The 20530-nt window shown below is 35.2% G+C and overlaps 1 protein-coding gene across 5 annotated transcripts in view; it reads left to right on the top strand.

The window, feature by feature from the left end:
- Nucleotides 1-20530, top strand: part of RFX3 (regulatory factor X3) — a 297517-nt gene that overhangs the window by 189837 nt on the left and 87150 nt on the right. For all 5 annotated transcript variants that reach the window (XM_068552215.1, XM_068552212.1, XM_068552213.1 and 2 more), the window contains one exon: nucleotides 12807-13065. In XM_068552215.1, coding sequence (XP_068408316.1) covers nucleotides 12807-13065 — 259 coding nt within the window. The remainder of the gene's footprint in view (nucleotides 1-12806; nucleotides 13066-20530) is intronic.

The following is a 20530-nucleotide window of genomic DNA, read 5'->3' as shown; positions in this document are numbered from 1 at the left end:
GACTGACTTCACTCAATATGACAATCTCTAGGTCTATCCACATTGCTGCAAATGGCATTATTTCGTTCTTTTTTATGGCTGGCGTTCCATTGCATATGTGTACCACATCTTCTTTATCCATTCTTCTGTCGATGGACATTTAGATTGCTTCCATGTCCTGGCTATTGTAAATAGTGCTGCAATGAACATCTTTTCAAATTATGGTTTTCTCTGGATATATGCCAAGGAGTGGGATTGCTGGATCATATGGTAGCTCTAGTTTTAGTTTCTTAAGGAACCTCAATACCATTCTCCACAGTGGCTGTACCAGTTTACATTGCCACCAACAGTGTAGGAGAGTTCTCTTTTCTCCACACCCTCTCCAGCATTTATTGTTTGTAGATTTTTTGATGATTGCCATTCTGACCTGTGTGAGGTGATACCTCATTGTAGTTTTGATTTGTATTTCCCTAATGATTAATGATGTTGAGCATCTTTTCATGTGCTTTTTAGCCATCTGTATGTCTTCTTTGGAGAAATGTCTATTTAGATCTTATGCCCATTTTTTGATTGGGTTGTTTGTTTTTTTTGATACTGAGTTTCATGAGCTGTTTGTATATTTTGGAGATTAGTCCCTTGTTGGTTGCTTCGTTTGCAAATATTTTCTTCCATTCTGAGGGTTGTCTTTCATTTTGTTTATGGTTTCCTTTGCTGTGCAAAAGCTTTTAAGTTTAATTAGGTCCCATATGTTTATTTTGGATAGAAAATCCAGAGATAAACCCACACACCCATGGTCACCTAATCTATAACAAAGGAGGCAAGAATATACAATGGAGAAAAGAGAGTCTCTTCAACAAGTGGTGCTGGGAAAACTAGACAGCTACATGTAAAAGAATGAAATTAGATCACTCCCTAACACCGTGCACAAAAATAAACTCAAAATGAATTAAAGACCTAAACGTAAACCCGGATACTGTAAAACTCTAAGAGGAAAGCATAGGCAGAACACTCTGACATAAATCACAGCAAGATGTTTTTCAATCTGCCTCCTAGAGTAATGGAAGGCTTTCAAATATGGCTTCTCAGAATATCAGAGTTGTGAAGGTCGTGGAGATCATTTATTCTAATCTTTCCACTTTACAGGTGGGTAAACTGAGGCCCAGAGAGGTGCAATAATTTGTACCTCTAGTTAGGTAGTATTTAGAGTTCATATTTTCTGACCTTCAACACATGTTCCTTTCCAGTGATCTGTAGGTAGAGGTCTTTTGATCATGAGTTATTTGGAGGTTTGGGGGGAAGGGTTGGCCAATCATAAAAAAAATTTTTAGTAAATTTTATACATTATGCTATTGTATTATTGTATATCTTATTGTAGATAATAAACTCGTGGGGTTTTTTATGACTGATGACTCTTTAAGAGTCTGTTGTTGTTCGTATGAATCATTGTATGTTTTTTTTTAATCCCATCTTATACTTTTATAGTTAAATTTATTTTGTGAATATAGGATGTTCTTTGGCTATTCATAAAATATATAGAAAAGTCCATATTTACTAATTTTTCAACATCGAATGTTATAGTTAAACAGCTTCCAGAAGAAAACGCTATTATTTGACTGCCCTGGCTGTATTCCTTTTTAATATTTCTCATTCGTAGAATTAATTGATGCACATTAAGGGCAATTTGCTCTGTGATATTTTCATATCCAGTAGCATAATGTCCAGAATAATTCTGCATTATAACACTTGGAAAAGTTTAGACCTGTAAATTTTCTCTTCCTCTCCTCCTCCCTCCTTTTTTTTTTTTTAGGTTTAGAACCAACTTGTATTATTTTCTTAAATGAACTTCAGAGACCCAAGTTCAAGTATCATTTGTCTTACTGACTACAGTATAACATCACGCAAATAACACATTTGCACCTAGATTTCCTAATTTGTGAAATGAGGATTAATAGTTAAAAGCATTAATTACTAACCAGGTCAGGTTCAGGATGGGGAGGGTGTAATGAGAGCAGGAAATGGGGTTATTTGTATTGTCTGAAAAAACATATTCACTTTTAGTATAGTTACTCTTATAAAACTAACTGCAAAAGAAGTTAAACTTATAAAAATCTCTGAGTGAACAAATATTTGGAAGCTAGAGTGAGAACTCTTTGTTTGGGAGTATGCCTTGGAAAAGGTTGGGAAACACTGTATTGTGCTTCACAAGAGACTACAGTCTTGTAGATCCCCCAGCTATACAGAATTGAAGGCTGGTTCACAAAGGTTGAGCTTTGTAATGGCCAGAAGGTTTTGGAGGGGACAAATCCAACAAATCTTAGTCTGGCCCTCAGAAGGAGTCAGACGAATAGACTTGCCCCCAGGGAATGCTCCGAGGTTCCAAACTGCCTGAGTCCAGCAGTGTGCCTAACTTTGGGTATGGGGCATACCACATGTTTGCCTGGACATAGCACCTGGGTTGGCCTCAACAACATACACACATGCTTTAGCTGCGTTTATCCATTTTTGAAAGTCCCACTTGACAACATATCCATCTCTAACAAGTACCTGGTTTCTCTGTTCCTCTTTATAGTGAATCCTCTTAGGATTGACCTCATATTCCTCATTCTCTTCCAAGCTGGCTTTTTTCTCCACATTACAATGAAGTTGCTCTTATCAAAGTCATTGATGACCTCCATTTGTTAAATCTAATAGACATTCTTCTAGATTAACTTTTCTAAATCTCCAGCAATCAACTAGTCAGCTACTCTATCCTTGATTCTTTGTCTTCTCTGACTTTATATTCTTCTGTTTTCTTCCTTTGTTATTGAATCCTCCTCAGTCTTATTATTGGCCAAACAGTTTTTCTGTGCCCTAAGTTTCCTTATTGTTTCTAACAGAGACATTTCTTCCACAACACTTATGACTATCTGTCATTCTCCACTATCTACTTTTAACTTATCTAATATCTGTCTTTTCCCCACTAGAATGTAACTGTCATGTGGGCCCAGTACCTTGTTTGTTTGCTCCCCATTCTCTCTCTCATACCTACAGCGGTCGTATATGATAGGTGCTCAATCTGTATTTGTTGAATGAATTGAATAAAGAATAGCATTTGATGACAGGTGAGGCACAAGAGCAGATTACTTGGTAGTTTTAAATATACACGGAAAAATGAATGGAACTGAATTGAGATGCTGCTAACATAGTATTAACACACCTTTTTTTTCAGTTTTTTTTTTTCTAGTACAATTTTTTTGAGCTTATGTGCATGTATATGGTTGCTCAGTTCTTCTTTTTTTTTCAAGTATACAATACAGTATTATTAACTATAGTCACTAAGCTGTACATTAGATCCCCAGAACTTATTCGTCTTATAACCGAAAGTTTGTACCCTTTGACCAATATCTCCCCATTTCTCCCACCTCCCAGCCCCTGTACCATTCTGCTCTCTGTTTCAATGAATTTGATTTTTTTAAAATTGGGGTATAGTTGCTTTACAATGTTGTGTTAGTTTCTGCTGTACAACGAAGTGAATCAGCTGTATGTATACATATATCCCCTCCCTCTTGGACCTCCCTCCCACCCCCCCACCCCCATTCTACCCCTCTAGGTCACCACAGAGCACCGAGCTGAGCTCCCTGCACTATACAGCAGGTTCCCACTAGCTATCTGTTTTACACACAGTAGTGTATTTATGTCAATCCCAATTTCTCAATTCATCCCACCCCCCATGACCCCCCCGCCCCCATGTCCACACGTTCATTCTCTACATCTGCGTCTCTGTTCCTGCCCTGCAAATAGGTTCATCTGTACCACTTTTCTAGATTCCACATATATGCGTTAATAAACGATATTTGTTTTTCTCTTTCTGACTTGCTTCACCAATGAGTTTGATTTTTAATATTCCACATATAAGTGATATCATACAATACTTGTCTTTCTCTATCTGACTTACTTCACTTAGCATAATGCCCTCAAGGTTCATCCATGTTGTTGCAAATGGCTGAATAAGAAGTAAGTGTTGGAGAGAATGTGGAGACAAAGAACCTCTTGTGCACGATTGGTGGGAATGTAAGTTAGTACAGGCATTATGAAAAACAGTATGGAAGTGCTTCAAAAAATTAAAAATAGAACTACCATATGATCCAGCCCAGTTTTTCTTATTTGTAAATTTAGACCAGTAACTCTGGATCAAAATCTTTTATGATGTCATTCCTGCCAAAGTTGATTTAAGTCTATATCTACTTCCCTGACTTCCGTTGTCAGGGCAGATGACCTGTATATGTACTTATTATGTGCACCTTTTTGGTATGCTTCAAAAACCATTATAGCAGTGAACAGAAATTTTGGTAATGGCTTTCATGGATAACTGCCACAGAACATAAAACTTCTTTTATAACTGTGGACTTTGACTTTTTAAAAAACTCAAATAAACTAAAAGCACTAATAGTTGTGAAATAGCACTTTTTTTCCTTACTCCTGTGAAAGTTGGTCTTCACATTTTTATTATCCTCTAGTACAGTGGTTCTCTAAGTGTGTTCCTCAGATAAGCAGCATGTACCTCATCTGAGAAACGCCAACCTTGTTAGAAATGCCAGTTTTGGTTCCCTAGCCCTGTTCTACTGAATCAGGAATTCGGGGAATGGAGCCTAGCAATCTGTGTTTTAACAAACCCTTCAGGTGTTCTGATGTGCACTAAAGTGTGAGAACCACTACTTTACGATATACAAATGAAGAATTGAAATGCACAGTAAAGTGTAAATGTCCAGATATCTTTATGTAATGATAATTTAAAGTTATGATTTCAGTACTCTGCACATTATCAGCATATATAATATTAAAAATACTACATATGAATGAAAAAGCTCAATTAGTTATTGCAAGGATTATTATTGCATTTTAATAATTCATTCTTGTGTTTCCTCTGTAGCTGTTGTGGCAACAGCTCGATAAATGCTTTTATTTTTTACCTATTGTTTTAGCAGTTGAAATAAGTATGTCTTCTGAATTTAAATCAAGTGTTTCATTAGTGATTCTAGTATTTTATTACTTTATATGTAATTTATTGTTTTTTATTCTTAGGTAATAGTCTCTTATATTACGTCACTTGAATTCCTTTCTGAATTACTGTTTTCCCCTTTGGTGTCTTGCACAAAATGGACATGTCACCTCTCTGATGTACCTTCTGCCTTCAGTCTGACTTAGAGCATTCAAGAAATGATCTATGTCAAAACTCAAAAAAGGGGCTTCCCTGGTGGCACAGTGGTTGAGAATCTGCCTGCTAATGCAGGGGACACGGGTTCGAGCCCTGGTCTGGGAAAATTCCACATGCCGCGGAGCAACTAGGCCCGTGAGCCACAACTACTGAGCCTGCGTGTCTGGAGCCTGTGCTCCGCAACAAGAGAGGCTGCGATAGAGAGAGGCCCGCGCACCGCAATGAAGAGTGGCCCCCGCTTGCCCCAACTGGAGAAAGCCCTTGTACAGAAACGAAGACCCAACACAGCCAAAAAATAAATAAATAAAAAAAAACAAAAACAAAAAAAACTCAAAAAAGTAGTGCATGTTAGCCAACCAGATATTACATACCACAAGACTGCAATTTGTTGAAGATTCCAAATAATCTAGCTACTTCTATGCAGGGCTTTGGTGACTCCCATAAAAACTTCACAATGAAAAACTGTTTAAGAGTTCTTGGTTTCAAGCAGCAGAAACCAAGTCTGGCTTATTTAAGCAAAACAAAGAATTTATTGAAAGATATTTGTGACTCAGAATTTCTAGGAAGTCTGAAGAATCAAGCTGAAAAAAGACAGGTACAAGCATTGTTAGACAGCAGCCAGACCAAAGGCAAAAACACACCCCAGAAGTTGTCCAGTAAGGACACCACACGACCACAATCATCTCAAACGCTGTTGGCCATTGCTGCCGCTATCTCTAACAACAGTTCTCCCAGTTCCCAAATTCTCCTAGCTCCCAAACTTTTTGAAAATATTTAAAACTGATTCATTCTGGCTGCCTTTAGTTACTTATATCCTCAGTCAAGTCCAGTCAGACATATATTTGCTAGCACTACATGGAAACACCTTACAATAAGATTATGTCCTCTCATTATATCTAATGAACATGTTTCAGAATCATCTTACATGGCTTATCTGTAGCAGTGTGCCCTGTTTGCTACTCCCTTTTCTCATGGTTTCCTGTTACGTCTCTGACCTCAGGCCTTTCTTTAGGTTGTTTCTCTGGCTGGAACATTGCCTTACCTCCCCGTACCTTAGCTTCCTTAAACTCCTGTCCCAGCTTAAAATAACATCCAAACTTCTTGCCATAGTCCATAATGATATCTTTAAGCTTTTTAAACAACCATCCACATTGAGAAAATTAGATGTACATTTTTATACTCAGATAAATATACACATGCACACACACACACCGTATATGCATATGACAGAAACAAAGTTTCTCAAGATAATTCTTATCCTTACTAGGTGTGATATGTTCTGATGTTGTCTAGTCTACTATAGTCTCTTTCTTTTTTTTAATTAATTAATTAATTAATTTATTTATTTATTTATTTATTTATTTATTTTTGGCTGTGTTGGGTCTTCATTTCTGTGTGAGGGCTTTCTCCAGTTGTGGCAAGCGGGGGCCACTCTTCATCGCAGTGCGCAGGCCTCTCACTGTCGCGGCCTCTCCTGTTGCGGAGCACAGGCTCCAGACGCGCAGGCTCAGTAGTTGTGGCTCACGGGCTTAGTTGCTCCGCGGCGTGTGGTATCTTCCCAGACCAGGGCTCGAACCCGTGTCCCCTGCATTGGCAGGCAGACTCTTAACCACTGTGCCACCAGGGAAGCCCTCTTTCTTTTTTTAATGTTAGTGTGACCCATTAAATTGTGGATCATGACCCACAGTTTAAAAAATTTGTTTACACTACTTACATGTTTAGTTTTTATCTACTTTTTAAACCTCTTTTGTTTCTAATGTCCTTCTCATTCATTTTAACCAACCATTCTAGACTTCTAATTCCTTCCTAAATACCAGGATCTTTCCTGTGTCATGGCTTTTGCACATGCCACACTATATCTTCCTGATATATTTTTCTTCCTGTTTTCCATAGGACTGACTTCTTTTTATCCTTTAGTTTCAACCTAAATATCTCTTCTTCAGAGGTAACATTCCTTGACTAGTTGATCTAATATGCACCCTCCCATTTATTATACTTTAATATTCTATTTTTCTCTTTCATAAATTTAAGAAAATGTCTAATGATCTTATTTCCTTTCTTATTTTTGACCACCTGCCCCTTATGTTATGCAGCCCTTATGACAGTAGAGGTCATGGTCCTTTTTTCCCAGGTGCCAGAATAGATGCTCAGTAAATATTTGTTAAAAGAATGTGTACAGAGTAGCCTGAAAGCAATAAAACATTGTACCAATGTAAGATGTAATGATCAACATTACTATATTCTATCTTCATAATAAATTTTATGGTGTGAAATTTGCAAGGTATTTTATTTTCTTAATTTGCCATTTTCATACCATTGCTTGATTTTGTAGTTGACTAGCTTATTGGTGAGAGGATATTCAAGACCTAGGTAAAATACAAAACACATAATTTAGAGATATTATATATCTGGACTTGTGGATAAGACACCTGAAGATAAAGAAAACAGAAAAATTGGTTATAACTAAAATAAATTGACATACATAATCATCCTAGTGAATAAGCAAGCAGGGAATATTCAGGGTCATGCTTAGTCAAGGTATATGCTAAGGCATGATGGGATGCAAACAGCACTAATTTACTGAATTCAATGGATCAGAGTCCTGACATTTACATAGAACCTGATAATAGAGTCAGCTATGAAGAAGCGTCTGTCAGCAAGTATGCACATATCTATGTGTTTACATTCATTACTGGATACATATGCAGAACAATGGAAAGATTTCTCTTCTGCTATAGAATAATGTGACACATTATTTTCATAACGGTCTGAGGCAATCAGTAAAGAACAATCAGGGCTTCCCTGGTGGCGCAGTGATTGAGAATCTGCCTGCTAATGCAGGGGGCACCGGTTCGAGCCCTGGTCTGGGAAGATCCCACATGCTGCAGAGCAGCTAGGCCCGTGAGCCACAATTACTGAGCCTGCGCGTCTGGAGCCTGTGCTCTGCAACAAGAGCGGCCGCGATAGTGAGAGGCCCGCGCACCGCGACGAAGAGTGGCCCCCGCTTGCCACAACTAGCGAAAGCCCTCGCACAGAAACGAAGACCCAACACAGCCGTAAATAAATAAATAAATAAATAAAAATTTAAAGAACAAACAAAAGGAACACAAAAGCATCTTTCAAGTGTGCACAGAATTGCTTGGGAATTTAGCTGTTTCAGTAGTGTACAGTGCGGAAATAGTTAGCTGCTTTCAATCTGATATGCCAGAAATTGAGTACTTTTCTCAAACGTATGTCTTGGAAATTTCTGGGGAAATAGTGTGCAAGCAATATCTCATATGTATTCATTTTAGCAGTATGAAAGACAAGTTGATCCTAGGTATCAGAATTAAAGAGTTATTATTTCTAGTACCTAGAAAGAAAGAAGTGTTTATTTTTGTTGGTGGTGCCTTTTTTTTAAAACAAAATTTCTCCAGTATTTACTCAGGAGCTTAGAACATTTAGAACTGAAAAGACGTTTAGGAATTATCTGTGCCTGACTCTGGCTCTGGCTCCAGACAGGCCTCCAACAAATGTGTTAATGCTTATCTTCTTACCCTTGAAGAACAATGATTAAGAATATTATGGTCTGCCTCTATTACCCAATCCAGTGTTTAAAAGTCTCCTTTCTTCCCCACTGCAAGTGTATAAGTGTCAGAGACAAATTCAGCAACAATTTGTGACACTTCATTTCCTAATATAATTGTGTCTTTTATCCCCTAGAAATTACCAGTCTTTACCCCAGTGTGTGTTTATGCAAGCCTTCTCCTCAGTCCCATGGGTTATGATTGAGTAATGAGCATAATTTATGGATTAGGCGTACTCTTTAGCGACTTTCACTCTTATCCTGTTCTTTGCTCACTTTTTAGCTAATGAATCATCTCCAACTAGGGGGAAGTACGGAAATCAAAGCTCTTTGCTGCCATATTTTTATGCTGACTTGAGGGCTATAGATACAGATTTTATATATCTGTGATGCATTTGTTTACATTACTATTGTTCACTGAGGACTAATTATATAAAGGAGTCATACCCCAAAGATGGAGTGACTTAAACCCCCTGGAATGTTTCTCTTATAATAGAGTTGCAACTTGCATGATCATAGAACTTATGAAATCTTAAGTGTGCAGTGGTAAGTATCCTCCAAAATAGTCTCACCTTTTCCATCTCTGTTTCTTTACCATTGCAAGTACATCTTCTGCAGATTCCATTCTGAGTAAGAGAGGAGAGTAGTGGGGTGTTAGTAAACAGTTAACTAAGGTATAAGGAACCCCCAAATAGCAACAGAAAGTCCATATGTTCCCTATACCGGCTTTTGGGACTGTTCCTCAATAGTCATTCACACGTATCATTGACATACGTAAAAAGTTAAGTTCTTTTTATGTGACAGAATGGTTGAGAGCATGGGCTAAGTGCAGATTCCAAATCCATTTTTTACCAGCTGTGAGCTTTGGATAAAGCTATTTAACCTATCCAAACTTCAAGTATTCACCTTGTCTGTGGAAATAGAAATTATAATGGTACCCATCTCATAAAGTTGTAATGAAGATTAAATGAGTTAATACCTGAAAAGTACATAAAATGGTGCCTGTTGCGTAGTAAATGGTCAGTAAATATTAGCTATCGATAGCCATTACTACATGATTTATTTATAAAATCAACTTACTACTGGGGAGCGTGCTTAAGCATTTTGTTTGGACTATGGAATGGAAAGCTGGCACCATTTCCTGCACCTGTCAAAGTACTTATTTATTGCCCTATATCTATGTGTACACCTTACTTGATTATACTTAAATACTAACATCAGATTGTGTTATTTTAAGCACAGCTAAATAGGGTCACTATCATATTTAGCAGACATAAATTAAAATGACCTCACTTTTCTTTTCACCTAAGTTTGAAATCAACATGGCTGTTTTATTTTATTAAATAAATATATAATGAAAGAAATACATAAATGAGGTATCCAGCTGGGAAATACAACAAAAATGAGAAGAACTGTGTATTTTAAATGGCATTTTTCTATCTATTAAAAAAACGTTCTCTATGGAGTTGTTTCTGTCACCACCCCAAACTAAAATTTGTACGTTGATCTGTGGTGGCTCTTTCTGGAAAGCAGTAACTTTACCCAGTGTGGAATACTTTTGGAGCACTCTAATTATTTTACTAAAATTTACATTAGAAATTACATTACAAATTAATTTGTAACGGGTTAAAATGACCTGTTTTAAATAATACAGAAGAATCTTGGAATAGTTTAGCACAATTTCTCAATTGTGCTAACCAATTTGTTTGGTTTAACAAAACAAAAGAAGGATTTATGTTTTAGAAATTTACGGAAGTCACCATTATGTCAAATGTACTTTCAAACAGAATCATATTCTATCTGTTGGTTAGTGTGCCCACTGTGTAGCTGCAACTGTGTTAAGTTTTGAGGGTACATATGGGAATAAAACATAATTTCATGGGAGTATGAATACATGAGGAAATTAACAGTGTATAGAGAGCTGTATTTCAGGTATGCACAAGGTGTTAGGAAAGTACAGAGAACAGAACATAACAGGCCTGTGAGGAGTGGCCACAGAGGGCAAAGTGTGCGGAAAAGTAATTCTGAGATAAGGTGATGCGTGAACCGAGAGTTTAAGGGTGATTTAGACAAAAGAAGAGAGCTGAAGAAAAATGTAAAGGCCTTCTAGACAGAGGAAAACATGAGACATAGCAGGGAGGCAAGAGAAGATGGCACGTTACAGGGACCAGCAAAAAGGTCAGTGTGGTGTAAGCGAAGAAAGCACTTGAGGACATGACTGATATCAAGTCCAGAGATCATGCAGGCATCGGCTCTGATGGTTCTTATAAGGCAGGTCAAGGGTTGTGAATTACTTCCGAAGGCAAGAGAGAATCATGGAAAGGTTTTTAAGAAAAGCTTTATTTTCATATGTGCATTTTAGAAAAATTCCCCTGGCAGCAAAGTGAAGATAGATTGGAAGAGAGCCTGAATAGAGGAAGGAAAACTAATTAGAAGGCAGTTATAATGGAGAACATTATGAGTTAAGGCAAGTGAGTACAAGAATGGAAAGGAGAATTGGAGAATTATTTAGAATTATTTAGAAGGTAAAATTAGTAGGATTTAGTGACTGATGTCAATCTGAGCACGGAAAGTCAGCAATAATTTCCAAAGCTGAGGGTTGTGGTGCTGCCCTCTGCTGAGAGGGGGAATATAGGAAAAAGAGCGAGAGAGAGAAAGAATTCCCTTTTAGGCATATGTTCAATTTTACATTTGAGACTTCCCATATATCATGGGGTTCCCTAACAGAGATAGCCAGGTGGCTTTTAGAAACCTAGATTTAAAACTCTTAAAGTATAGCTAGAAAGTGGAGATATCAACTTACAAGCATGTATATGGTCATGTAGTATATGATAAAGGTATATGGTCTGAATAAACGTGAGAAAAAAATAAGAACTGAAAATGGAGACCTCAGAAATTACCAGTATTTAATGTGCCAGAAAAATGGAGCCTCCAAAAGCTCTCGAAACATAGTGGTTAAAAAAAGTAAAAGGTGAAAAAAAAATGTCATAGAAACTAATGAACAAGAGAGGTTAAAACAGAAGGACCTTGCACATAGAAAATGTCTGCAAATATCTACACTGAATTGTCAGTACTGCCTAGCTCTGGAATGTGGTATTGAAGATAATGACCAAAAAACTGGGAATTTTAATTTGATGTTTAAGTTTTTAAATAAAGTATTTTATACCTCTTTACTATTTTTGCAACTTCTTGTGAGCTTATACTAATTGCAAGTAAAAATAAAAGTTATGTTAAAATATAAGTTATAGTCAATTGAATATTAAAAATAAATCAGTCAAACAAGCTGCTTAATCAGGACAGAACAAGGAGGGAAAGGGCAACATGGCGTGGTCAACAATATTATACTGCAGATAGGTCAAGAAAGACGAGGACTGACAGCAGCCTTTTAGCTTGGTATTTAGATGTGGTCACAAGTGACCTTATTAAAAGCACTTTCAGTGAGAGGCTAAGGGCAGAAGTTTGACTGCAGTTGTTGGGAAGCGGAAAGTGAGGACATGAGGTGGCATAGTCATCACATCAAGGAGAAACTTGAGTGTAAAGAAAAAGAAAGAGTTAGGGATTTAGGGCCCATGGTAAGTGAAATCTTTACTCAAGATCCTTATGGTGGCGAGAAAAAGATCCATGCTAGCTACCTTAGTCATGGAGGTTTACTGCAAGTCACCCAGGAGTGTGAAGTAGCGTGGGGAGCTGACTTGCAGCCCCCAGTCATTCTGGATCCCAGCTTTCCTAAAACTGGGATTTGCAGGAAGTTTTGTAAGAAATTTAAGAAGTCACGCAGCAGGATTTCTTGGAGGGAAGAGACCTGAGCTTATTTATATGCTGCAGGTAGACACCAATAGAAGCAAAAGCTCTAAAGTGGAGAAAAGTGTTAAGGTACTTATAAAGAAATGTACCTTTAGTTTGGAAAGTAAACCCAACTATTTCTGGGAATGAAGTTTCATATAAAATACAAAAACTCACCATGTTCCAAAGGCTAAGCTGATATGTTTTAAACATATATTCACACTAGAAAAAAATAAATAAGATGATATAAATAAATTTCTTTCTTTTTTTCTTCTTCTTCTAAAGCCGAACAACAACTTATCCTTACACAGAAACGCAGATGTACAGCCAAAACACTGGAGGGAATTACTTTGATACTCAAGGGAGTTCTGCACAGGTGACTACTGTGGTCTCATCCCACAGTATGGTGGGCACTGGTGGGATTCAGATGGGCGTCACGGGAGGACAACTCATCAGCAGCTCTGGAGGAACCTATCTGATTGGCAATTCAATGGAGAATTCTGGTCACTCAGTGACACATACCACTCGGGCTTCCCCAGCGACAGTAAGTATTTGAGTTTTTATTTGTTTAATTTAGGTTCTTGATAGCCTCTATTGTACATTTTTCTCTTTAGAGAGAAAAAATCCAAAACACTGGGCTGGGGCAACAATGTGTTGAGCAGTTCTAGTGTGTAATTTTTTCTAATGTATGTTAAAATCTGTACTTAAATAGTAAAATTAAAAATGTTTACCCATATGCCATATGTAAAGTCATTTTGCATTCTACCAGAGGGACACTTTGGGAAGCACTGATCTAGGTGATTCCAATGAAAAACATTTATATTGGCTCTTATCATAGGTATGAGCAAATAATATCTTAGGAACACAACTACATATTTGAGTTTTCAAGTTTTTAATATTTAATAAATATATTTATTTTGACCCAAGATATCTTAATGTGCTAAAATGCTATAATAGAAATAGTAATAAGAACCTATGCAGAATTTGATATCCTCAAACTCTGTAACCTGGCCTTTCCATTTTTACCTCAACTAAGCATAGGGAGAATAATAATTTAGAACCACCTAGCTAAAGTAGAAATGGAATTGATTTTCTAGATGTTTCATATAAAAGGGGCCTGGGGATTTGAATTAAGTGCATGTACCCCTTTTCCATAATCCTACCATATAGTTTGTTCTTATAATGAAATAGAAACAAATTGGGTAGAAAATAATTATATGAGAGGCTTTACATTTTTCATTTTGTGGATTTTCTTCATGATATAATATGTACTTGGGAAGTATGTTGTATATACTTTTTTCTGTTTGTAATGACTACATGTGTTCATACTTTCATCATTTAGTATCTTTTCCCTAATCCATTTTTTCAAGCCCTTTATTTTTAATTCACTATTTTCTGGTAACATGAGAACAGATAACTAACCGTTCTAAGTGGAGAGTTCTCTTTTTGTCATTTTTTCTTTGTATTTTTGAAGCATTTCTAATGCCCATTTCTCTCTTGCTTTTTTTTTTTTTTTTTTAAACATCTTTATTGATCTTGCTTTTGATAACACTAAATACAGCATTTCTAAACCTTTTAGTCACACCAGTATATTTATGTAGATTAGAAACTAAATCAAAGCTTCTCTGGACCTCAGTTCCCCTGTCAATAAAATAAGGTGCTAGTTAGACTAAATGATTTCCTAATTTCCTCTCAGCTTTAAAATCATAATATTTACCAAGGAATTGTAAAATGTTCTAGATGTAAAATAACTGTATCTGTACCATAAAAGGAAAAGAGGTAGATTAGGTACCAGTACTGTATAATGCTCCTGATACAGGCCATCTGGAAAGTGATTTTCAGTGGAAAGGGAAGTACTTGCCACTTACCAAGGCCTTAGGAAAACTGGAAAAAATGGGGAGGAAGAGTCCTTTCCCACTTTCGTTTCATCTACCCTCTCTCATGCTGGCTTACCAGCGCTCCATTCCCACCCCTCTCCTGCTTCACCTTCCCCAGGCACTGCTACTTGCCTTCACATTGAATTTTAGCTATCTGTTAAACGTCCTCATGAGCTAGATATGGGTTTACTAAATTTACTAGTGCTATCACTGAGTTAACTAAATTGATTATTCCAGGTCATGTATATATAGGTACAAACATTAGCAGGATGAATCTTATAGCTTGATTTTTTTGTTTGTTTTTCTGTATAGAGTGTGAAAAATGGCATGACTCCTTAAGTTATCCATTACACAAATTTGGTGCAATTTTTATTATATTAATTGGTAAATTAACACAAAATAACTGACTTATAACAGCTGAGAATAGTGGGAAAACTATTTTTAAAAAATCAATTCCTAGTGTCAGTTGCACATATTAATTTACACTTTTAAAAAGGCATTAATATTTAAGGTTCTGTTAAGGATGGTTTTTTGTTTTCATTTTTACAAGAAAATTTCCTTTTTAGCAAAAGGAGTTTAAAAGTTAAATAAAGAGAGAACTTTTGCATGGAAAAATCATAAGGTGTCCTCATCAAAGCACATGATAGTGACATATGATAGATACATATTATCTAAATATACATCTGCTAGTAATTATTACCTTACATTTATTACCACAGTTTATGTTTGATTTAGATCCCCTCTCAGTCGTGCTGAAGATCTTCATCTGCTTCATTCGCAGTGAGGTGGTGATTCTGTACACAATTTCACATCTGTTCCTATCGTAAAGTTAACAAAGTTTAAGTGCTATGACACCTATTTAAGATTTCCTCCCATCCTCCTCTTGCCAAATGCTAGAAAATTTGTGCTATGTATTATAGTTGTTTAGACTCCTAAAACTCTAGATTTTTTGGTAGGTGCCGTGTCATTAAAGGAGATTTGCTTATTTCCATGTACCTTTTTCATTCACTGTAGAACCATACAAAGAATGTCTATGAGCACAGTCTTTAAGAACCTGTTAGTCGAGATGCAAGCCATTTCTTTCCAAACATTGAGCCAGACTGTGCCATATAAATTCAGTTTTTCTGACTGTTCTTTAGTATTCAGCCTATCACCCATAGCATGCCTGATGCAGCTAACTGGGTAGGAGCAGCCTCTACTATTGCCAGAATTCCTGACAGTAGTAGTCAGTTGGGCTGTTTCTTAAGAGCCTGGAATAAGTGGAATGTATAGTCAGTTAATTCAGTTGATGTGAAACTAGTTAAATTTGAGGGCTTGGGAACAGCACAAACCTAACACCTTTATGTGGTTCCTGGTTACCAAGGTTTCCTGCTCTGGTTCCCAGAATAATTGCCTTAGCTGTCTCTTACATTTGACCTCTGTCTATATAGAAATACTTTCACTTAAATTTATTAGGAATGACTTTCTGCCACAAAGAGGTTTACTCCAATGTGCAAACCAACTTCTCAGGATAAATCAGTAAAAAGAGATGATTTGAAATTGAAGCCACTACTAAGAAAAATAAATGATCAGCACTTGAAATATTTTGTTACCTAGTCTAATAGTGAATATAAAACCATCTTTCTTATAATAGAAGGATCTTTACATTAATGGAGAATTTTTATTTGAGCATATGATTTACTTTAGTTTTATAACCTTAAGTGAAAAAATATTTTACATAAACATGGTTTAGTATTTCATTTTTGCTATGCATTGTAAAATGTTTCAGTTTTCAAGGTACATAGAAATTTCAGAATTTTTCAAAAGATTATTATGGTAACATATTAAATTTTATTTGATGATATATTATGGTACAAACTACCAATATTCAGATTTGGTCAAAATACTTTTTCTCCTTTTACTGTGCTCTTTTATTTGGTCAATGGAGTCCATGTGTATAAATTATTAAATATGTATGTATGTATATATTTTTACTTATTTAAATATAAGTATAAACTTACACACATTTAAAAGGCATTTCCTGCTGATAGTATTAAATAAGAATATTTTAAAAGATTATGTAACATTTTTTATTGGAACATCACTGGGTATGACTTCAGCTAAGTTACTAGTTGAGTAAACATTTTACATTTCATTAAATTAATGGTAGGGATCTATTTATTATTGACATTTCAGGAGAACATGGACATTAAGGTAGAAGAGTTGACTACAGTCATATCTGAACTCATTATGCGTTGATCTTCCTTCTAAATACATCTCCATAGTGTTTCCTTATGTGTCTTTATTCATTTTAAACTCTAATTTATCTTTCATCATTATTTTTTATATAACCATATTTTTTTTAGAATTTTAGAATTTTGGAAGCGGAACACATTTTGCATTTGAGAATCAAAAGTTTGTGATTGTAGTTAGTGATATTTTTGTATTTATCACAACATACTTTATCTTATACCAGACTATATAATAATAAGTAATTTGCTGTAAGAAGCTTAATTTATTCATTCCTCCATAAAATAACATTTGCATTCTTTTAATGAGATGGTTATTTATGGAGTTGTTTTTTCTTCTTGATAAGAAAACTAACTAAATAAGATTACATTAATCATTTTTGAGACTGTGAAAGCTAATTTTCTACTTTTCTGTATATACATTTAGTAATTATATATGTTAAATGGCTCTTGCTAAAATTAGATCCCACCAAAGGGCACATGGAAAATGTGTTGAAGCTAATATTGTTCATATCTCTACCTTTTTTGATTAATGAAAAGTACTGTAATTTCTTTCAATTGTTTGGAGGAAAATTTGAATGTCCATCTACTGCTATATAAGTAAAAGTTTGGCCTATCTTATATAATTTATAGAAAGTTAAGAATTCATTCAAGAATTGTAGATGCTTTTATTTCTGTATCCTTGGGTTTGCATGTAAAGTTTTTATGAATTTATATATGTGAATTAGTTATACATTCTTAAGTTGCACAATTCAAAAGATAAAAGAAAGTGCATAATGCAGTGTCCCTCTCACTCCTGTTCCTCAGTTCTTCTCCATAGAGGCAATCAAAGTTATCAAGTTCTTTGAGTATCACTCTGGAGATATTCTCTGAATGTACAAGCAGAATGTCTCTCTTTCCCTCCCTTTAGCATTTTTTTTTTTTTACGAATAGTAACAAAAATACTGAATCTTGCTTTTTTTTCCACCTAACGGTGTGTGTCAGAAATTTTTTAATATCAATACTTGAAGGGCTTCTTTATATTTATGGGGAAATGGCTATATTAGAAGGAGCTGAACTGCCCATTCTTCTTACCAAAGGGTAAAAAATGTTAAAATAATGTTGGATTACTTGTTATGGCTATATAGAGATAGAAAAGCAACATAGTCACATGAGACGAAAATTTCTCTTTAATTGTCATATATAAAGATATGCTTGGAAGAAACTTTTTGTTAGAAATGTGATGTTACACATAAATCACAGTTATTTTATATATTACATATTACAGAAATAATAAATTTCTATTTTAAATAATTTTCTTAGTTTTACAGTTAGCCTGAATGCTTTAAAAATGAAAGTCAAGCAAAACTACTTCTCCACTTATTTTGGCAGAAGTATGTATGTCCATTATGATCTTAGTATTTTCTGTTTTCCTGTGTCCCATTTTCCCTAGGCCAACCTGAGCTCTCAGATAAAACTCCTCAGAGAGAGTACCACGAATCTTCTGCTTTCTGCACTAAATCCGAAATTGACTGAAGGTTCTGGGACCTCATATTCAAAGCACTTAGTAAAATGGGACTTTGAATGACTCGTAGTCTCCATTGCTTCATCTATATTCCATTCAGCTGTCAGTCAGTTTCACACTGCTCCAGCCTTGAAGCTGATAAGATCTAGAGGCAGTAATTTTATGGTTAAGGCTGTAAGACATTCTACTCCTAGAAATCTTGATAAACTAGAAGGTTAAGACAAACAGAATGACAGGGGCCTTCGGCTCCTCCTGAGTATAGCTGATGGATTCCCTTCTAAAGCAAAATACAATGAGTTATTTTAATATTTAGCTATTTCATACTGAAACAGCGTTTCAGAACCACAGGTGTGTTGCAACATGCCAGAAATGGCTAGATTCTATTTCATCCAAAATCTAGATTAGGAAGGTTTAATGATGTTTGTAAATTCTACTTATAAATATGGAAGTAAACTATGTTCCAGGTGACCTGTTGTATAACTTTAACTTGATCCTTATATTTATAAATCAAATTGCAAGTTAATTTACTAGTTTGAAACTACTGTAGATTTTGAAGGAAAAAAATCACTAATGTTTCATTTATGGAGACTAGGTGACCCAGATAAAATATGAAATGTATTGGTGGCAAATTAAAATATACTGTCATCTGTGAGTTACATATGAGTCAGTATTAGACCCATAAAATTTTAATACTGCCTGTTCCACTGGCCCATGTCTTTTATTTTTATTTTAATGAGGGAAAATTCAAAATGATGCCTATGACCAATTATCAATTCTCAAATGAAAGGGAGTTTCTCCATGTTCCCATGTTTATGAGTTCATCCTCCAAAAGCATGTGATTTGGTTACCACTTTCTCAGTATGCATGACTACAGTTGTATTTATTGGCTATGGAATTATTTGGTTTCTCTTAAAATCTAGATTTTAAAAAATTATAACTGTTTGTAGCCCCAAAGTTTCATGGGCTAGGGATTTTGTAATCTATCTGTAGAATGTTAAAATAATTTAACTCATTTATTTTAAATTTACCCCCTATAAGTTTTAGTAACTTTTCCCATCTGCCTTGTGAGAAAGGAGGATGTGATTTTTAATTGTGCTTTCAAAATTATAGGAAACATGCAGTTAGACAAGAGAAGGAAATATAAAATTAGGAAGGAGGTAAAGAGGTCAGAATTCGCAGATGATATGATTGTGTACCTGATAAAAATCATAGAGAATCAAATGAAAAACTGTAACAAATAATAAGAGAATTTAGTAAAGTGACTTAGTACAAAATTAATATACAAAGAAATCAATACCTTTTCTAAATACAAATGACAGTAGCTAGAAAATAATATAAGCAAAGATCTCATTTATAATAAACTCAAAATATACCAGGCAGTAAGCTAACAATATATGTGCAAGATCCAGCTGCTGAATAAAGCTTTTTAAAGTTCCTAAGGGACACAAAAAGAAGCGTGAATAATTGAAAGAGAAGTTTCAGTGTCAAACATTTTGAATCTCCCTAAATTAACTTAAAAATTTTGATATGATCCTAATCAAGATACCAATAGATTTTTTTCTTTTATAAGAAAGGCTGTTTACATAAATAAACATGCAAAATAGTGAAGAAAGTTGTATAAAAAGAAAAATAATGATGCGTGGCGTGGGACACACACAACCCTACCAATTATTCAAACATATATAAAATTAATAATTAAAACAAAATTGTCTAGGCACATGAATAGACCAGTATAGGCCAGTAATAGACTAAAGACCATAAATAGGCCAAATGCATATAAGAATATAATATGACAAATGTGGCATTGCCTGTCAATAGAGAAATGATGAATTATTGATAAATGATGCTTGGGACAACTGGATAACTATTTTTAAAAGAAAATTAGATTGGTTCCATACATTACTCCTTATATAAAAATTAATTTCACTTGGATGGAAAAATTTTTTAATTATTATTCTGTTGTAGTGGGGAAACATGATGTAAAATTCAGATCCTACAAAAAAATACATTGATGTGATCAACTACATAAAAGTAAAAACATTCCATATGACAGAAACCACAGCAACAAAAGGCAACAGTGAAACAACAACCTCGCATAAAGTTTTGAAATGTTATATTCAAATCATGAATTCGTTTAATATATAGACCACTCGTAGAAATCCTTCAGAAAAAAAAAGAGACCAAAATGAGGAAGGCATTTGAAGAAGCAGTTCACTGAAAAGGAAATGAAAAATAAACTACAAAGAGATACCATTTTTCATCTCTCACACAGGCAAAGTTAAAAAGTTAGTAAACCTTGGCAAAGGTGTAAAGAAACAGGCAGTCTCATTGTTCATAGTAATCTAAATTGGTACAGGATTGGAGAGCAATAAGGAAAGTTTTATTAAGATTGAAAATACA

Source organism: Eschrichtius robustus, chromosome 10 (assembly GCF_028021215.1).
Source record: "Eschrichtius robustus isolate mEscRob2 chromosome 10, mEscRob2.pri, whole genome shotgun sequence".
NCBI lineage: Eukaryota > Metazoa > Chordata > Mammalia > Artiodactyla > Eschrichtiidae > Eschrichtius > Eschrichtius robustus.
Note: the sequence above shows the minus strand (reverse complement) of the source record. Positions and strands in the feature narration are given on the sequence as shown.